At 43.1% G+C, this 15,182-nt stretch overlaps 1 protein-coding gene across 1 annotated transcript in view; it reads right to left on the bottom strand.

Annotated features, from left to right (window-relative positions):
* The window catches only part of lrp8 (low density lipoprotein receptor-related protein 8, apolipoprotein e receptor), a gene marked incomplete at both ends in the record, with an annotated part of 260,613 nt that overhangs the window by 18,011 nt on the left and 227,420 nt on the right, over positions 1-15,182 (bottom strand). Inside the window, 3 exons of the mRNA XM_080727866.1 lie at positions 8,503-8,642; positions 12,140-12,258; positions 13,918-14,145. Of these exons, the coding sequence (XP_080583992.1) occupies positions 8,503-8,642; positions 12,140-12,258; positions 13,918-14,145 (487 nt within the window). The remainder of the gene's footprint in view (positions 1-8,502; positions 8,643-12,139; positions 12,259-13,917; positions 14,146-15,182) is intronic.

Below are 15,182 nucleotides of genomic sequence, written 5' to 3'. Positions count from 1 at the left end.
TGTGTGTGTGTGTGTGTGTGTGTGTGTGTGTGTGTGTGTGTGTGTGTGTGTGTGTGTGTGTGTGTGTGTGTGTGTGTGTGTGTCTGTGTCTGTCAATCTGTGTACAGCTAATCTCCGGCACCATTGGCCCGATTGACATGAAACTGTGCCCTGGAGGGTAGAGGCCCAAACCTTTCACACCAGCCTGTTATAGCGCACCAGGAGGAACTAGGGGCGACCGCGCTTTTGCCGCGGCCGCCCCTAGGCTGTGGAACGACCTTCCTCTTCGTGTCAGGTCTGCCCAGTCTATTGAGGTTTTTAGGTCCCTTCTTAAGACTCACTTTTTTAATCTGGCTTTTAACCACAGCTTTTACATTTTTTAACTTTGTTATTTTTCTTCTCGCTTGTTTGTTAATTTGTCTGTACTTTGGTTGTATTGTTCCACTGTTTTTATTCTGTTGTAAAGCACTTTGGTCGGCATTGTCGTTTTTAAATGTGCTATATAAATAAAGTTTTGATTGATTGATTGATTGAGGAAGATTTTAGCAACACTTTTTTTATATTACTCCTAGTATGTCCAAACACCAGGCAAATCGATACACATTATCTCTATCATGTGATCAAGACGGATCTGTCAAATGTTTCATATTCCATCCTGATTGGCTAAGATTGGCATCTAAAGTTTGCAGGAATGGCTCGTTTTGAACAAAATGCCTCAAATCATGAACGATTGCTGTGAAACTTCACATTGGCCTATAGCCTAGTGGAGAGACCTGTGCTTCGAGGATAATTTTTCAAGCTTATTTTAGTTTAGTATTCATGGAAGATAGATTACATTCATATGCTGTTGACAGATTGCACATTATACTGGGCTTATATTTATTAATAGTTACGCATTATGCAAACCCAGTCAGCCCAAGTGCAGATGGCTACAGCAGGTCAGACTTTAAGTGTACTTTAATTATTCTTTTCTTATCTTGACTACATTTTTACTTGAATTTTACCTGTACCATGTTCACGGCAATGATCCATTCAAATGATTCGTTCACATTCAGTAGCGCTATTGTCTAATGAAAAAAAAAATGTCTGTCACATCCCTTTGAAAACAAGTGGAAGGTGGCAATTGGTTGCCACAGCAACATAATGTTCCTCTATATGCATGGGAAAACATCAACAATGAATAAAAGATAATAAAGAAGAGGCAGGATAAAAGAAAACAGCAGTGGGTGGATAAAAGAGAGAACATAAGAGAAGATTAAATAAACAAATATAAGAGAGCAATTTACATTATGAAACAAAGGCACAGATAGATTAAGAGATGTACTGTAAAGAGGCATCCATACTCCATTGTCATACATAAGATCCACGGGTTGACACCAGAAAGGGAGGGGGAGAGACATTTATTGCGTCTGGTCCCTTTATTGCGCATCCGCCTTTCCGTCAGCTTGTGGGCAACACTCAACCTGACGTGCTGAATGCACCTGAACGGATACGTTAGCAAAAAGAACCTGTGGCGACCTGTAGTAAGTAAAAGGTTTTACTCTTGTAGTGATTTATTTTTGGATGGAAACTGAGGATGTTGTACTCTGTTACAAGTAAAAATCAGCGATTCTGGAGTATAAAGTAAAAATACTTCAGTAAAGTACAAATACCTCAAAATTGTACTTACAGTACTTAAGTACATGTACTTAGTTACTTTACCCCACTTGGATGTTTTAGCAATCCTAGTGCTTGCTAGTGGTGTAAAGTAACTGAAGTAGATGTAGATGTACTAACGTACAATTTTTTACTTGAGTATTGAGTATATTCGGGAGGCTTACAATACCTTCGCAACTGCCACCTAGCGGTTGAATAGGATATAGAACTCTTGGGCCTGATTAAAACCACATAACACGAATGCTACTATATGCATGCATGGAATAAAAATACATTGTCTCTCACCCCAAACGTACACAAAACCTAACATACAGGAGTATCATTGAGATCCAGGGTCCAGGGGTGTCACAAAGGGGGGAAAAGTGGGACTGAGTTACTCGGGCCCAAGGTGGTGGAGGGGCCTTAATTATGTTATACTTTAACTATTGAAAAATAGCAGATATACAAGCTCACAGCGCGACACCGAGTGCCACGCTGTGAGCTTGTAGATCTGCTATTTTTGAAAAGTCATGAAAATGTATGCAAATCTTTGAATATGCATTTTTTAAGCGAACATTTTGTAACTCAAATTTTGCTTCTGGTGGGTTCCTGGAACTAAATATTTTGAGACGGGGGTCCGTGGCCAATACATATCATTTTGCGGGTCCTTCACATGAACAAGTTTGAGCACCACTTGACATAGAAAAATAGGTTTTTCAAAAAACCTTAGTAGGATTTGAAATATTCAAAGACTTGCACAAATTTAAAAAAAAAATCAGATCTACAAGCTCGCAGCGCAGCACTCGGTGCCACACTGTGAGCTTGTATATCTGCTATTTTTTAGTAGTTAAAGCACAAAATAATTGTGCAGGGGCCCGCGGTGAATCCTTGTACCCAGAGCCCAGAATTTGGTGCGACACCCCTGCCATGAGGCTTGCTGTGCCGATGGTGGTGGGTTATCGATGGACTTAACCTTTCCTTCTCCTTCTCTTTCTCCCCATCCTTCCCTCTAAGCTGGCCATCTCTCTATCTCCACATTCACATTCACATAACCTTTACTCACACAGCAGCACTGATAGAATGATGAAAGGCAAACAGCTGCCAAGGTGATAAGACAATATTGACATCTCTGTTTTTCCATCTTCCCCCTTCCATTGTCAGTCTCCAACTGTCACAGTCAGTCACAATCTCTCTCTCTCTCTCTCTCTCTCTCTCTCTCTCTCTCTCTCTCTCCCTCTCTTTCTCACTCTCTTTGTGTTTAAAAGCTTCCAATAGCAGTGATGGTGCATTGCGGCCCCGAGCAGGTCTGAACTATTCCCTGTGCGATCAAGGTGAGTCTTTCATGTGTCAAAGCATAGACCCAGACACGCGCCCGCTTGTATAGTACACACACGCGCACGCCGCACGCACACGCACACGCACACCCCACATGGCATTGCACCACGGCTCCCACAGGGAGAGTTATATATACTGTAGGGTAAGGATCGCACATCTGTCTCTCTGTTTGTCAGTAGGACGAGGCGGGTACATCAGAAAGGATGTGCAGACCTTGCACGTTCAATGGACGGAAAAAGGCTACAGTGACCTTTGTCAAGAATGAACCTGAATAAACACTCTAAAAGAAGGTACAGTAAAGGTCCTTGGAATGGCAAGTCAGTGTGACCGGACCCTATAGCTGGCTGCCTATATGGACACTTTAAAGTCAGAACGCCAAATGTAAACTTCACAGCGCAGTTTGTTATTCACTCTCCTCCCAGAGGTGCCTTCCCTAATCATGGCGAATGAAGACAGGGGTAGCAGCTCAATGTTTAATTGCCTGTAGGACTTAACTGGTCCTGGGAGGTATGGTGTTTATCTGCATTCAGATACACAAACTGCTGAACATCTGCCTCTTTGAGGGTCCTGAGTTCACTACAAAAGAAGACAATATCTGCCGGTGGCACATAGGATCTTTAAAAGAGTAATTAAGGAATACATTATTTATTGTTAAATTATTTTTGCTTGATTGTTTCCCCAGTACCTCCTATTCTTTTGCTTATGTTCTCTTTCTCTCACTCTTCTTCTTTGCCTTCTTATTTCTCTCCCAAACTCCTGTACGCTTGCCTCCGGTCACAGCAACACCAGAGACAAGCAGTGCAACGAGACTGAAGCTGGAGAGAGAAAACAATGTTCTCTGTGGTCTCCCTCCCCCCTAAGGGCTTGGTGTCTAGGCAGGGGGTGGATGCTGATATGAAGCGTGTGTGTGCGTGTGTGTGTGTGTGCGCGCGTGCGTGCGTGTGTGTGTGTGTGCGTGTGTGCGTGCGTGTGCGCGTGCGTGCGACTGTGCGTGTATGTGTAAAGTATGTACAGTACTCTGTGCGTGTGTGCGTGCCGTGCGTGCATGCGTATATGTGTGTGGTGTTAGTGGTGGGGGGTTAGACTTTGATGCATGAGCCCAGTACTTTTGCCTCTGCGGTACTAAACAGCAGTTGTCCACTGCGGTGATGTGAGGTTTGTAGACGATTTGCTCCTTTTGTTTCAATAATGAATAACGAGTGACGAGCCAAGTCTGAGGGAGCTGTCCTTGCTTTCTGTGCTATTAGTGACAAATACTCCAAACCACATTCACAGACGCGATATACAGTACATCATAATACATCTGTTATGCTAATGTTTGGGAGTAGTTCACTCCCAAAATGCCTTTTTTTCTATTGATCACTCATGCCATGGAGATTTTAATTTTTAATTTTTTATTTGTCGCATTCCTAAGACAAAAAATGGATTATAGTAAATTTACCCCAATTAACTCACCCACCGCTATTTTTAAGACCCTTCTGAGGGTCCACACCGCCAGGATTTTGCCTACCTTTAACGTGGGCGCGCGCGCGAATCCATTGCGCGATGGTTCACCGATTGCATTCACAATACGATCCAGGCAGGGTAAGCAACAAAGCACTACAGCCTTCCATCGCTCAAAGCGAAACCGACGGAGCGCCACGCTGGTGTTGCACAACATTAAACCGGATGACATTTCGGCAGACAGGATACAGGCGTCGTTGTCCCGCCCCCCCATTTCCGTTCTGGAACATCCAGATCCGTTTTTTGTGAATAGGGCGGGTCCACAGAGCGCTATGGACGGCGAATCGGCGATCATACTTTTTTGTTTTATAGTTATTAAAGCTAATTGATAGCTCGTCATATTCGTCATAAGCAGAGTGGACCCATAACTATAGCTCGTCAAACTCGTCCAATGTAGTGGATGAGTTAATTCCGGATGGGGACCCAAATGTATTTGGGTCCCGGTCCCCATCCGGAATCAATGGGGGTACATTTATTGTAATGAAATTATTGTCTTAGGAATGTGACTAAAACAAAAACATATGATTGAAGTCAAGTCTCCATGGCATGAGTAATCAATAGAAAAAATGTCATTTTGGCAGTGAACTACTCTGCAGTGTCAGCACCTTGACCCAAAGATGCCATCAAACGATGGTGTTAAGGTTAAAAAGGTAGAACTTCTGAGTTGGAAATGCTTATGTTGTAGCTGAACCTGATGATATAGGACAGGTGATTACTGTCATGACTTGAGTTGAAAGATGTTGGACAGCAAGTGTTTATCTTTGGCAAGCCATGCAGTAATAAAGACTTGTAAATATTTTAAACAGAACAGTGTGCCCTGGATATATTTTTAAGTACTCTACATACTGTGTTATTCAACAGGAGTCTGTTTGAACTTAAGTGAACTCAAAAGAGACCACTCCAATGTAACAGACAGACTTTCCATCACCGGTATGTTGGGAACAATGCAGCCTGCTGCACCGTTTCTTTTCCCCCTTCTCTTTGTTTTAATTCGGTCTGTGTCCTCCTGGCTACAACACAACAGCCTACAGAACAGCATAGGGCTATTAATCTACAAGGGCTAACTTTTACCGCTGCCCAGAACGTTACACTGGCGAGTGCTCTGTCTCTCTCACTCACACACACACGCACGCACATACACACGCACACACTCACACACACCTACACACACACAAAGCGCTGGACATGATGGATTTCCCATTTCCCAGTTGCGGCGTTGTTTCTCATCATCACAGTGTGTGTGCATCTCAGCGAGAGCAATGGACTTGGGCTTCCCACACTCTGATCGCATTTCAGACAATTTCTCTCTCCCTCCACCTCCCTCCTCTCTTCTGCTCCTGTCCCCTAACGCTCCTCACTACCTCCACAACTGTCTTTATTTTATAACCCGCTCACAGTCGATGCAGCTCCCGCATCCATAAACAAACCTAAATGAGCTCCATCAGTTCTGTAAGCTCAGTTTCTCTGTCCTCAAGCATTCCTCGTATAATCCACTTTATAACTTCCACTTTATCTGCCCTGGGTGAAGGGTGATACAAGGACAGAGAGGGTGATATGGTTGAGCTGGTTGGTCAGCAGCCGTATCAGCCCTAGGGACAATATGGCAGCTAAACAAATCAGCACAGGCTTAAGTGCCACTGCATGCTGACATGTGCTTGCTGCTGAAGGAACTTGCCATGTCAAAGATGGATGCCAAATACAGTTGCTGCGGATGGTTTGGTAAAATGTGAGGCTGAGGAGACACTGGAGATCATCTGGGCGCAAAGGAACCGCAACAGTGGAAAACAGCTACTTTCTTCACAGAATACTGCATTACTGTGAAGCCGGCTATGTTTACAATCTGAAATCTCTGTGAGCCCACCATTTTCTTCACCAGGGCAGTTACTTAGTCCCGCAGTTCTCAATAATACGTCCGCTGCTTTTTTCCCCGTCTACTGTACGTCAAATCTCTTTGGTGAAAGTAGTTCATCTACAGGTTGTACAATGTGTCACGCATAGTGACGCATTGTGAACGTGTAGATTTATACATTTCTAACCAAACATTCACCCCAAAATACAGATGCTGGGGTTCAAGGGGTTAAAGCTTTGACATGTAAAATCTGAGTGGGAAAGAGTCACTTATGGCGTTCCACAAGGTTCCGTTTTAGGGCCAAAATTATTTATATTGTATATTAATGATATTTGTAAAGTGTCTACTCTATTAAAATACGTCTTGTTTGCTGATGATACAAACCTATATTGCTCTGGGAAGAATTTGGAATGGCTTCTGAATGCAGTAGAAGTAGAATTAAAAAGGTTAAAAACATGGTTCGACATTAATAAATTATCATTGAACATAACTAAAACGAAATACATGATATTTGGCACAAGGAAAATAAATCACCAAGCAACAATAAAAATAAATGGTATGGAGATAGAAAGAGTAAAGGAAAATAAGTTCTTGGGGGTAATGATTGATGATAAACTATGCTGGAAATCACATATAAATAATGTAAAATTAAAAATATCTAAAATTATAGCAATATTATATAAAACCAAATATATCCTCTGCCAAAAATCATTGTTTTTGCTTTATTGTTCACTCTTAGTTCCATACATCACGTATTGTGTGGAAATATGGGGTAACACCTATAAAACTAATACCAACCCTATTTTTCTACTGCAGAAGAGAGCTATAAGAATAATAAATAGATCTGATTACTATGAACCAACTAATAAACTATTTATTAAATATAACATCATGAAATTCTATGACATAGTTGATCAGAAAACAGTCTTATTAGCATTCAAAGCACAGCTTAAATCACTGCCATTCTGCATTCAGAAATTGTTCCAAATCAAAGAAACCAAGTATGAGCTGAGGGCCAAAAGCTTGTTTGAAATGGAGACTCCTAGAACAAACATTAAGAAGAGATGTACATCATTTAGAGCACGAGAAATATGGAATAATTGTCAAAATGACCTTAAAATGTGTAGTTCTATTTACCTGTTCAAGAAAAACTTTAAAGATAATGTAGTAAATATGTATAAAACTGTTTTGTAAAAGATGAAATATTATATTAATGCGAGAAACGCAAATTGTTAAATTTTTTTCTTTTGTTTTTTGTGTTGTTTTGTTATGGCGTTACAATGACCTTGTTTATGATTTAAGAATTTAAAATTATAGAAAGGACAAAAAGGGTAGGCACTATAAGCTTCGGCTTCTGCCTAGTCCTTTTCGGTTGAATTATTGTTTATTTTTTTATTTTGTGTTGTTATTGTTTTTACAATGATTTTAACCTTGAACCGAAATAAATAAAAACCATTCATTCATTCATAATGCTAAGATTAGCATTGTTTTTGGTGCATACCTAAAGCTATGGGTACGTGATAAACCATTTATCGCCTTGAGGGTACAATGAATGCCTGGGTGATAATGGTATATGTAAAAACTGTAGCAATATCTTGACACTTGCCTCATAGTCAAAGGGGATCTTGTTGTATATGTTACAGTTAGTTTGAGAAATCAGTTAGATTGGTAAAGGAGCGCTTGTTTTAGTTCACCTGGATGTGGAAGAAGTTCACCTGGATGTGGAAGAAGCCCATGCATTTGTCCCACGCTGGTGAATGCTACTATGCCTAACCCTTACCCTAACCCTAACATCAGTAAACCCATGCCTAAACCTAACCTCAGTAAAACTATGCCTAAACCTAACCCTAATCCTAACCTCAGTAAAACTGTCCCTAAACCTAAACCTAACCCTAATCCTAACACTAACCTCAGTAAAACTATGCCTAAATCTAACCCTAATCCTAACCTCAGTCAAATTATTCCTAGTTCCCCGAAGGAGGCACTGCCTGCTCCACCTTGTGCCCAAAAACGAGCACTCCTGTTCTCAATCTAACTGAATCTCAAACTAACTGCGACATATACATTCACAGTCGGGTGCTAGGCTATGTCTATCACCACTTTTCAAAAGCGAGGACGGGTTCCCTCCCTTCCCTCCTATCCTACCTCGAACATGGTGAGGGCGTACGGGTGTCCCAAGTGGTCATGGGAAGGTATCCTACCTCGAACATGGTGAGGGCGTACGGGTGTCCCAAGTGCTCATGGGAAGACAGCAACACTTTGCGGTTGTCTCCATTCAGGTCCACACTGGACAGCAGGTGTAGCTTGGAGTCCACCCAGTACAAACGCCTGTTAGGTAGGTCTGAAAGAGAAAGACAGGAAGGGAGAGGGAGTGAGAGAGGAGAGAGAGAGAGAGAGAGAGAGAGAGAGAGAGAGAGAGAGAGAGAGAGAGAGAGAGAGAGAAGAGTTGCAATACATCCAATTAAACCCTATACTTAGGTGACCAGATTCCCAAATGGCTCTCACTAGTCCCCTTCCCATTTTACACTAAATATATTCGCCAAAAATAGCTGCTGTTTCAATGCATCCCCCAGAATAGAACTAGAGACGTAGAGTTCATGTGGTTAGATAAAGAGTGAGAGGAGGGGCGGTAGAATGGATGAGAAAGAGAGTTCGGCAGGAAGGGGTGATGGAAGGAGAGAAACAGAAAGAGAAATAAATGATACATGATGGAGCGGGAATGGGGTGAGTGGGACGGAAAAGATGAAAAAACAATGTGTGAAAACGGGTTGAGGGAGTGTGAGCACAAGAGTGTGGGGAGGGGGGGGGGGTCGTAGTGAGCGAGGAGAGAGGAGAAAAGAAAGGTCATTTGAAGAGAAAGGGCCCAGGGTGAGAGGTATATGAATGTAATGGGTTGCTAGCTACAACATCAATCTTCTCTGACACGACAGCTGAGGCCCTCATGTCAAAAAATCACAGCTGTGATTGAAGCACTGCTGGTTGACTTCTCTGCAGGGAGAGGACGAGAGGGGGGGTCTCTACGTGCCTTTGAGCAAATCGATTAGCCTGGCTGAACTTGTTTGAATATAACCGTATATGACTGGAAATTACCAGAGAATGCCTTCTGTATATTGCAACCTTGTAAAGGCGGGAGGTTGAACACACACCGTGGAATGCGGTAGGGCAGGCCAACAAAATAATACTCAATTGAAGAGCGCAGCGGGCCAAAGCAGGACAGAGAAACTGCAGAGTAATATTCATTCACCACTTCACCTCTCCCGGCTCAAGCAATCACTTATTCTGCTCGGTGCGCCGTGTAAAATCAAAGACCAGGGGGAAATAGGCCTCCCATCTCGGGACACGCCACAGGTGTGATACTGGGCTCACACTCACCTAACTCGCAAAAATAATTTGTTTTCATACAGATGTGGCGACACCTCAATTCCACCCCGAGCATGGCAACTCTGTAGGCCTCAGGCAAGGGTGGCTGGGAGAAATTGTCTGGTGCCGTAGAGGGATTTGGGAGAGATGATGGGAGGTATTGACGGCCTGGACTGAGTGGCTTATTCATTCAGGGGCCTGTCGTCCACAAGCTGATTTGATTGATGAGAGGGAGAGGGACACACAAACTGAGCCACAACAATAAGCCAGTCTCAACAGCAGAGGAACAAATCTCTGGGGTGACTGGTGGTGGCTCAGCCAGGTTACTGCAAATGCCATATAGTATATTGTCATTGTCGGGTGGAAACCTTGTATGTCCAAAACCGTTCGTTTTGTATTTATCATTTTAAAAATTATCTCAACTAGTGAAAATAGCCGATCTACACAACGCCTTGCACCGCGAGGCGTTGTGTGCTTTGTGTAGATCTGCTGTTTTCACTACTTTTGTGCAACGGCCTTGTATGATGAAGCAGGGCTTTGCTGTGTACACATTTGAAACTTGGAGATACAAGGTTTCTGCCCGACAGTGACGATATGCTCCCTGTGAGCTGTGGTGATGAGTTTGAATCCGAAAGCCAGTCTTGTTTTGAGGAGTCAGATATTACACACTAATTTTGTAAGGGCTCAAGAAGAATCAGAAAGGGGATCAGTGTACCACTCTAGATGGGATGAGGTATGTATGGCATCCATCTCAGACATGCCTGCATCTAAACTGCCCCTAACTGAATGGGTTCATGATGAAAGGCTGAATGGAGTGATGTATAGAAAGGCAGTAGCACCATCTCTGCTGCAAGGACAACCATCTCAGTCAACAGAAGAAATGTCCTAGTTTTGCAGCTGGCTTGCCATGCACTGCATTGATTATGTGCCTGTGACTTTCTAGAGTGCCCTAACAGAGTTGTGGATGATGGCATAGTTGCACTCTAGAACTTAAAAATGTGGGCGTATACAATTGATTATTCATTTAGGATCCAATTTAGGATTTTTTTGTCAGTGAAATCATTTGGAAAATATTGTGTCAAGCAGATATGATGTTGAAGCTGATTCGATCATTGTTGTATTTGTGTTGTCATTTTGTTGTCTACTTCAGTGTGTGTGTGTGTGGGAGATTATTTGTTTCCAAAACGAGACCTTGTTCTGCCTCCATTCCTCCCAGTAATTTGAGAGCAGTGGCGGATTTAGGCAGAGGCTTTGGGGACTTAAGCACCACTATTTTCCGGACTAGCACCAGTAGTTTTCGGGGCTAGCAAAATCGGGAGAGAGACGGTCAGACGGAGAAAAGTGTGATACCAAGTGCAGTACTACTCCTAAACAACGGCAGTTCTCTCTCTCTCTCTGTTTCTCAATGTCTCTCTCTCTCTCTCTCTCTCTCTCTCTTACCCTCATCATTCTCTCTCCCATGCACGTTTGGTTGCACAAAAACACACGGGTTAAGCTACACTTTTTCCTGTTGATAATAACCTGCGTGAAATAAGCTGCAATGGGAGGTAAGCGGGAGACACTTTATTGTGAAAGTAAGACAGGAAACGATAGTTGTTGCTGGGTTGGCCCTAGTTGTCGGTTTGTTATGTTGTGCTTCTGTGAGCTGCATTGGGTTGGAATAGCCTACGACAAGCGCGCTGTTTAAGTTATACATCATGAATGGACAGCCAAACAAGTTGTATTATCAGAACAGTTTAGCCTACACATTCATTTGCGAACGGGGGCGTTGGGGAGAGAGAGAAGACAGCAGTCTATTAACCCATGGACCATGGGAATTATGGAAGGCACGCAGGACAACTAACAACCCATATAAAACAAACATACACTCGATTGAAGTTCTTTATGAGGAGATGTTATGGAAACTGTACAAGATCACCACCAAAGCCTTTACAACTTTCCCAAAGAGATGCATGGATTGGACGCACTATCGTGACCAGTGACCACTCGACCATACAGTGAGTAGTCTATAATTCTATGAAGTCTATAAAATGAAACCATGCAGTATGCGTGCAAACACACAGCCTGAGCCTGCGCGATTATTAGTCCAATATAATTAATTCCCTTATGCAAGATGAAGCTGTATGTTTACAGCCTACTACTCCTTTACATTCAATTCGTTCAGTCCCAACTATACAACAGGACTTAAACTGTTGTTTTTGGCTTGTTTTGCTTAACCTAAGGGGTGGTTGGGGACTGGGAGACTGCTGGTGAATAGGGCAAAATGACTGCAAAACTTAAAAAATAAATTAATAAAACTGCGGTCGCGCGCGTTAGCGCGCGCGCATAATTCGTGCATGCGCGTGGAATGCACGTGGAACAAAAGCTCCCTGTAGCACCCCCTGCTGCTCAGGGCTAGAACCGCGCCTGTTTGAGAGAACCCTTTTGTCAAACTATAGGGTCGTGAAATGAAGTATGAATTAGCCTTAAGCGTCTTACCCAGGGTGATTCCGTTGGGCCACTCGATGCGTTCTGACACCAGAATTTGTCGGTCCACTCCATTCATCCCTGCCTTCTCTATCTTGGCCTGGCCTCCCCAGTCTGACCAGTATATGAACCTAGGGGGAGTTACAAAACAGTTAGAACATGTGATGACCGCCGCGGCGATCATCGTTACTATTATTATTCGTTCTGTAATTAACATCCCAATGCAGTCGGAGAGTGGGCTGGCGGTGGGGGCCCGTCCAGCCCAGTCACGGAGCAGCGGGATGACGTGGGGATGTCGCAATAAAAGCCACTGTGAAGCGAACAGCCGATGAGTTAGCACATACCAGCTGCATTCTCCCCGCTGAACCAACAGTTTGTTTTTTGTTTTGTTTGTAACCTGATTTGAGCCTGTCGGAACGGCTGCCTTTGGTTAAGTTGTGGTTTAAGTGTCCTTCTTTATTATTGGCCTATTTTTGTTCTGTTATGTGGTGTTTAGACCATTTATTTTGTTATGTGTCGTTTGCTTATTAGTGTATCGCAGAGCCAGGCTGCGGCCTACCGCCTCTTATCCACTTTTCGGAGTGTTTACTCTTTAATCAACTCTTAACATCTAGTTATCAGTACATAGAATGAGGAGAGTATTTCACATATTTTCCTGCTATTTTATATTGTTAACGAAAAGAGAAACATTTTGTACGATCTCACTTTTATACTTACCTTTTGTAAATAAAAACATCTATATTTTTGCAAACCGGGTGTACTAGTGAATAATGTCACAGGCCATTCGCCCCTAGACCCTTTGGTCCGTAACAGAACACAAACAGCAGAATTAGCTTGAATATTAAAGCGACTGCACAAACCTTGTTTCAAATTGGCGTTTGTCCAGTTCCATTTATAGCATATCTCAATGCTCTCTCTCTCCCTCAATATACAGTGTATCTCTTTCTTTCTATCTCGCTCTGACTTCATCTCTCCCAGAACAAGAGAACAACAGAACGTTTCCTTTACGTGTGTGTGTGTGTGTGTGTGTGTGTGTGTGTGTGTGTGTGTGTGTGGCAATGTAAACGTATGTTTTCTCATGCCAATAAAGCCCTTTGAATTGTGTGTGTGTGTGTGTGTGTGTGTGTGTGTGTGTGTGTGTGTGTGTGTGTGTGTGTGTGTGTGTGTGTGTGTGTGTGTGTGTGTGTGTGTGTGTGTGTGCGTGTGCGCGCGCATGCGTGTCTGTGTATCAGTGGAACCTGCACTGCCTTGGTTATATTTGTATGTATTTCATGCTCATCTACCTTCAAATTTCAAAATATCGTGAACAGTCCCTGGGGGAATAGGAGACACCAGAAACAGAGAAAGCAGTAACCAATAATGTTCCCAAAATAGAATTAGTTTTATCCTTTTAGACGCACACTTCTAGTACTAGACTTATGTGTGTAGCTACGTAATAGTGATGTGTCGTTCATGAGTCACAAGAATGATATGAGTCATGAACGATTCGTTCATTTCCTTAAACTGTTACGTTCACACTTTTGTTCATACCCCCGGCACACAGGATGGGAGGGCAGGCTGTACGTGCGACATAATAAAACAGCTCCCGTGATAGTGTTTTTCACGGGACAATCACGATACTGAACAGTGAAGGTGAACGAATCATTTGAACGAATCATTGCTGTGAACGTGAACGAAACGATTTGTTCACTGAAATGAACGGTTTTGTGCGCTCAACACTGTTGCTCCGTCTTGATGTCCTCCCTACATCCCTCCCTCTTTTGGCCTTCTACCCTCTGTCCTCTCCTCACCCATGGCGTGGGTCCACGGCGATGGCTCTCGGCTCGCTCAGCTCAGTGGCGATCAGCACTTTCCTCTTCCTGCCGTCTACTGTGGCGACGGAGATGCTCTTGTCGCCAGAATCGGTCCAATAGATGTTTTTGTGGACCCAGTCGACGGCCAGGCCCTCGGGGGAGTGGAGCTCTGACTCGATCAGCGTCACCTGCTCGGAAGCGTCACTCGCCTTGTTGATGTACGCACTGCAGGGGGATGAATGGATGAAGGATTTCATTTGACATTAATAATACAATATATGTACATAAAAAACAACAACATCAGAAGGGCAAAAAAGTCACATTGCGGACTTTGGTCCATTGCAGCCGTGAGGTAAGGCAGGCAGGGCAAAGGAGGGACAAACATGCTTCTCCTCCTATTATCACATTACTTTTTTCCCTCTACAACAAATCTGTTTGCCGATCGACACCGTGACGCAACACGTTGTGAGATTTTAGATAGTCTATTTCACTGTTTCCCAAGCACCATAATAGACTCTATTTTCACCTAGTAATGTTCGCCTATTATGGCATGCGCGGAATAGGGGCACTAGGAAGTGGTTAGAGTTAACATAGTGCTCAAACGAACGTGTGATACAGTGCCTCACAGTGTGGGTAATGGGGACTCTTCAGGGGTGCTGATGCCCTGTCAAGGCCACCTTAACCTGACACCTTCATAATAACATGGGCTCACCCTTTGAGCAGAGTGTTGACTATGTCCCAAAATGACGATTCAGGTCACCCCATGATTATTTTAGGCTTGCATCTTCAGGGTACAATTCCCTGGGGAGAGAGGCCTCCAGTTAAGTGTTATAAGAATGTTAGAGTGTAAGAGTGTAAGATGAGTAAATAGGCCCACGGAGTGTTCAACTTTGCACTGTGTATTTGGAGCGGTAACCGTGGTAACAGCCACGGTTAAAAGAGGCCCGATCTGGATATACAGTGCCAGGTTGACCATTGTAACTACAGGGCCTAATAAATATAAAAAACAATGCAACAATGGATAAAATATATTTAAAAAAATCGATCAAAAGAAAAAAAAATAGGGTTTTTAATCCTTAAAGGTTGTGCCTGCATCTTTTTGCAATAAAAGATGAAGTGAGGAAGAGGGTGATGAACTGACAGGTTAAAGGGTTTTCTTATATGATTTACAATGAGAAACAGTTAAGACCTTTAAAGTTATCACTGTCCATGTAAATAGAATAGACATCAGGAATGACAGAATTGAAAAATGGCGTAAGCTT

This window comes from Nannobrachium achirus (assembly GCF_963921795.1).
Source record: "Nannobrachium achirus genome assembly, chromosome: 1".
Lineage (NCBI taxonomy): Eukaryota > Metazoa > Chordata > Actinopteri > Myctophiformes > Myctophidae > Nannobrachium > Nannobrachium achirus.
Note: the sequence above shows the minus strand (reverse complement) of the source record. Positions and strands in the feature narration are given on the sequence as shown.